At 49.2% G+C, this 5,335-nt stretch overlaps 1 protein-coding gene across 1 annotated transcript; it reads left to right on the forward strand.

The window, feature by feature from the left end:
* The first annotated feature begins 472 nt into the window (after window positions 1-472).
* On the forward strand, window positions 473-5,116 carry LOC6599320 (dynein regulatory complex subunit 4). Its single transcript, XM_002024527.2, has 5 exons — window positions 473-703; window positions 2,262-2,304; window positions 3,415-3,579; window positions 3,639-3,942; window positions 4,002-5,116. The coding sequence occupies exons 1-5, from the start codon at window positions 701-703 to the stop codon at window positions 4,924-4,926; spliced, it is 1,440 nt and encodes a 479-aa protein (XP_002024563.2). The 5' UTR covers window positions 473-700; the 3' UTR covers window positions 4,927-5,116.
* Window positions 5,117-5,335: the final 219 nt, after the last annotated feature.

The raw sequence follows: 5,335 nt of genomic DNA on the forward strand, positions 1-5,335 counted from the left end.
AACTGGCTCCGGAATACGACGGCAGCGATAAGAGAGTCTGGTCTGGCCAGGTCTGGAGCTCTTCTCCGGAGTCTCAGTCAGAGTAGGGGCGACTGTAGACTGGTATCGGTATGCAGAGGGCTGGGTGGAGGCCAACGAATTGTCGGGGTCACCACCATTCACCGTTCGTTGTTTTCAATTTCAAGTTTCAGGAATATGCTCTCCCTTGCAAATCGCTTGGTCCTTTGCCATCCGATATTTGGGAATACCTCCGAACATTGATAAGAGTGCCATCCCGAAATGCTCTTACAGAATAACTCTCGAAAAGCACATTTAAACAAGTCATTTATTCAAAGATGAAAGCTGCCCATAATCACAAGATGTTCAAATAATAATATCATATGACAAGAGAACAACTAAAGCTAGAGAGCCAAGCGAGAAATGTCAACAGTAATAAAACAATTTGTTTCGAACACCGACTCCAAATAATTCGTAGGGCCAAGAACTTATCATATCTATAGCACAGTGTTCTTTCTGGTTGCCTGGCAGCACTTTACTCACACCCCACCCTCTTATACAAAGCACGTGCTGGGCAACCCCGTTTTATCGATACGTTTATTTCGTTATTTGGAGAGTATTGCAGGCAGTTGCAGTGGACTCAGCAGAACAGGCCCAGTGAAAGAGACGTCTTAGTTGAAGCAGCAGCAGAAGAAACAGCAAAATGGTAAGTGTTTAACAGGCAGATCTTTCAATTCGATTCGCGAACAGTAAATCGAGAAGGAGCTGTTGTAGAAATCAGTTCAATACAGAAAGCAATGCATTTTTGGTTATTTAAGCTTCAGACAACACATGAAAAAAGCAATGGGAAAGTAAACAAACCATGAAGCTGCTCTTCGTTCCCAACTATTCGTATCTCCCTTTCCCTTTGCTCTATCATCACAGCAACAAAAAGGATCAGCAGAAAGGATCTTCAAAAAGCAAGCTGTGGGCAAGCAGCAATCAGCTGTGCTTACTGTTTCTGCCTCCTCGTGTAATAAGCACTGGACAAGTGCAAGCAGTGCAGTTGCTCCTTATCTACCATTCCACTACTTCGGCCTCTGATGGCGTCCGTGATAAGGCCATCGAAGATGGAGAGCTCCTTTCAGTTTCAGTTGCGCTGTCGCTGCCACTGACACTGCCACTACCACTACCGCTGCAGCGCATTCAATTTTTCATGCCACGCCAGGCTGTTGCTGCAGACTCAGACACATACAAAATGCATACTGTATATGCATTTGTGGGTGTATATTTATTACAGCCCCAGAGTCCGCCGGCCCTATCCGCCGTTGCGTCTCAGTTGAATCTCAGCTCAGACCCCGACTCCGCCTCCAGGCAGAGGCCCCACCAGCATGCACTCGTTTGTTGTCTATTTTCGATCATTTGTTTATACGTATATACATATAGCCGTTGCTGTACATGTACTTGTGTATTTATATACATATACTTTCCGCCTTTGGGCCAACGACGAGCAGGAGGACCAGCAGGAGGATGTAGTAGGGACAGAGAGCGGTGGACAGCGCGGTCGCAGCGCAGGCGGCTTCGAAAATTTTTGAATAATTTGCAGCCATAAAATATGCAATAAGCCAACAGCCAACAGCTGTTGCAAAATTGTTTTGAAAGCCGCGCCATCACATTATTTAAAGCGACGCCGCCGCCGTCTCTCTCTCTACAGTCGCGCGCTCGGTTCGGTTCGGTTCGCCTTTGCCTTGGCAGAGACAGAGACAGAGTGGAGTGGAGGGGAAGTGGCAGAGTATTTCTCCAGTGGGGGAGAGAGAGAATCGAATTAAATGTTGTTAAAGGATTTAAAGTGCGAAAAATAGTTGCCACACGGAAGAACAGGAGCAGTAGAGTCGCAGCACCAGACGACAATTGTGCACCACGCCAGCAGCACACAGCACCCACCCCCACGCCGCATGGAGCCCCTAATGGAATTTGCATTGACAAATGTGGAGGATAGGGGAAGATATAAGGCCAAGAAGCTCCCAAAGTCAAAGTCGACCTCCTGTGGCTCCTGCGCTTTGACAAGCAGTGCACAGCATCATTCGATAAGTAGATCAGTATCAAAGCGCTTTTGGCAAGCAGTCCATTGAAATGTTTCGAAAGCAGTTCAGCAAGCAGAATAATCTTCAAAATTGGTTATTTCTCTCACCTTTTCCTTCGATTTTTCTTCATATATTTACAATATTTATTTATTTAATGAAATTTTATTTAACTAAAAATGTACAATATTTTCTTAATTACAGCCGCCAAAGGGGAAAAAGGGCAAGAAGGGCAAGAAGATGCCGGGTAAGTGATCAAGTAATTATGTGATAGAAGACGTAAATCCATAAAAACGCATAAGCCTTAATCGAGGTATTATTAATCGACATTCAATCGACATATCCGCCAAGTACACCTTCAGACTATCAGAAGAATGTCCGATCTTTACTTTATTTCAGAGATATTTCAGAGATGTCCTTCCCTTTTATTAACTATATATGTACATATCCATCTATTTATGTACAGACTGCACATTCCTGTGTGGCATTGGAAGAACATAATAGATCTTCTGAGGCAGTTGCCAACCCAATAGTTCCGTGCTCTTCAAATATTTCCACTCAAAAGCTCTTTAAGTCTCCGCCCATAAAGACAGCCAGGCTCCCATAAAGAGAGACAGCTCCAACAGGCAGCAGGCGAGGCAACGAGGTCTGCCTGGCAATTCATTTTCGGAACATTAATGGCTGTACAGGGTGCTGCAGGACGGAGAAGGGTACGAGTTCAAGTACGGGTACGGAACGAGGCCGAGGCCGAGGCAGGATGGAATGGTGGACATTGGTCATTCAGGGCAATTTAAAAAGGCCAAGCAAAACAATTAGTAAATAACGATAATCTGCGTGAGGAGAGGCGAGAGCAGGAGCAGTAGCAGGACATGTCCGATGCACAGTGTAATTGCCCAAGCACAGGCCCAGTACGCAGTGCAACCAAAAAAATTCCAAAGGGAAAAACTGTCCACTTAATTTCCACGAGTGAGAGCACACACTGCACTCTGCCTTCACCGTCCACCGTCTCCTCTCCTCTCCGTTGGACATCTAACGCACATAATTGTTTCTATGCCTGGCTTCCAATGCTAGTTCTGTTCCTGTTCCTGCTCCTAGTCCGAGTCTTCGTCCTCGTCCGAGTCCTGGCACCAGCCGGCCAACGATGCCAATTACAGAAAACAATTACAACACAGTCTGCACGGGTCCGGGTCTGGGTCCGGGCCACATATGCGGACAGGCACTGGGCAAACCGGCAGACAGGGGAGCGCGTGCCGTTCTCATTAAATTGTCATAAAGATGGGCTTGGGCACCCAAAATATGCGGTTAAACTAACTTCCACAAACTTTCGTTTCTCTCTCTCTCTCTCTCTAAACCACAGTGCTCATCGATGGCGTGGACACGTCGGCGATGACACGCGACCAGCTAGAGGCGTTTTCCCTGCGCCTAAAGGCTGAGATGGATCGCGAGCGGGAGGAGCGAAACTACTTCCAGCTGGAGAGGGACAAGATTCGCACCTTCTGGGAGATCACACGCCAGCAGTTGGGTGAGTCGGTATGCGGTAGCCCGCTCCCCAGCCAGATCTATAATTAATGCCATGCCCAGATGAGACGCGCTATGAGCTGCAGCAGAAGGATAAGGAGATCGAGGCCACGCAGGATCTGGCGGACATCGACACCAAGCATGTGATGCAGCAGATGAAGCATCTGCAGTTCGAGAACCACAACAAGCTGGGCGAGGTGCGGGCGGAGGCGATGACCCAGCTGAAACTGGCCCAGGAGCACCATATCCTGCAGGAGACCGAGCTGCAGAAGGACAAGCGCCAGCTGCGGCGCATTCTGCGCGAGCGCATGGAGGTTGGCGAGATGCAGCTGCGCCAGATGGAGGCCCACTTCAACGAGAAAATACTGTGGGTGCGCTCTTTCGCAGCTCCTTGATCCAGTACTGATTACTCTCTCGCGATTTCAGGGAGCAGCGGCTAGCTTTCGATCGGGAGCGCAAGGACAACGAGATGCTGCACGAAGAGAAGATGATGGAGCAGAAGTCCAAGCTGGACCTGTTCTACGGCACCCAGATGTTCGAGGTGGAGGAGCGCAAGAACCAGCAGATCAAGGACCTGCAGGACCACCACGACGGGGCCTTCAACGACATGAAGAACTACTACAATGACATCACCCTCAACAACCTGGCCCTCATCGGCAGCATGAAGGAGCAGCTGGAGCAGCTGCGCAAGCAGACCGAGCGCAGCGACCGCATCGCCGCGGACACGGCCCTGGAGAACAAGCGCCTCCGAGAGCCCCTCGAGCAGGCCAACATCCAGCTGAACGAGTTCCGCCGCAAGCTGGAGTTCTACGAACGGGACAAGCAGCAGTTGAGCCGCCTCAAGAGCCGCAACACGAAGCTGGAGAAGAAGGTGAAGGGCCTGACCTGGGAAGCGGAGACCCTGATCCTTCGCAACGATTCGCTCGTGGCCGAGCGGGAGTCACTCAAGGAGCGCTTCAACGACGTCATTGTGGAGTTACAGCAGAAGACGGGCCTGAAGAATGTGCTGCTGGAGCGCAAGATTGCTGCCCTGATGCGCGAGGACGAGAAGCGCAGCATCGTGCTGCACGAGACCATAGCCACCTGCGCGCCCAATTTCGCCGACAAACTAACCAGCCTAGACGAACGGGTGGGCAACATCATCGACGAGAAGAACAAGATCATCATCGACCTGCGCTACGAGGTGGCCAAGGCCCGCAAGGCCCACGACGATCTCCTGGAGACCTATGAGTGCAAGCTTAAGCAGTTCGGAGTGCCCACCGACAACCTCGGCTTCACGCCCATCCGGGACCGAGATGAGCAACAGCTCTACGTATGTGGCCCTGCCGGCATTATTACGGAGAACAAGTAGAACTAGAAGGCCAATCGAGAATTGAGAAAAGCAGTCCACCGAAACAGAATCAGAAACAGAAGTAGAAGACACCCCACCCCGACCAAATTACAATGCCAGTTTGTTTCATTCAGAATTTATTCAAATTTAGTCTAGATTAGTGTATAAGAAGTATGTATATGTATATGCTTATAAAAAAAACGTTCTGGAATAGCAAGGAGTTGAACACGTCCAGAACACGCTTACAATCCAATACTACTCGTACTTCGATTAATATCGTACTAGATGCATAGAGAGAGAGAGAGATAGAGAGAGGGAGATACGTAGAGATAGAGTCGAGCCAAGTATTGCTATCGTTCAAGGACTATCAGTGTCCCTTTCTGGTGGTTGTGTGCTAACCCAATTTATACTCAATGGAACATGCCTAACA

The sequence above is a fragment of the Drosophila persimilis genome, unplaced genomic scaffold (assembly GCF_003286085.1).
Source record: "Drosophila persimilis strain 14011-0111.01,24,50 unplaced genomic scaffold, DperRS2 tig00000663-arrow-arrow-pilon, whole genome shotgun sequence".
In the NCBI taxonomy this organism is placed as follows: domain Eukaryota; kingdom Metazoa; phylum Arthropoda; class Insecta; order Diptera; family Drosophilidae; genus Drosophila; species Drosophila persimilis.

What these genes read in the sequence shown, in the direction of transcription:
- LOC6599320 (XM_002024527.2), top strand. An exon ending in GATCACACGCCAGCAGTTGG is followed by an intron (nt 3,580 to 3,638) that starts GTGAGTCGGTAT and finishes TGCCATGCCCAG; the next exon opens with ATGAGACGCGCTATGAGCTG. An exon ending in CACTTCAACGAGAAAATACT is followed by an intron (nt 3,943 to 4,001) that starts GTGGGTGCGCTC and finishes TCGCGATTTCAG; the next exon opens with GGAGCAGCGGCTAGCTTTCG.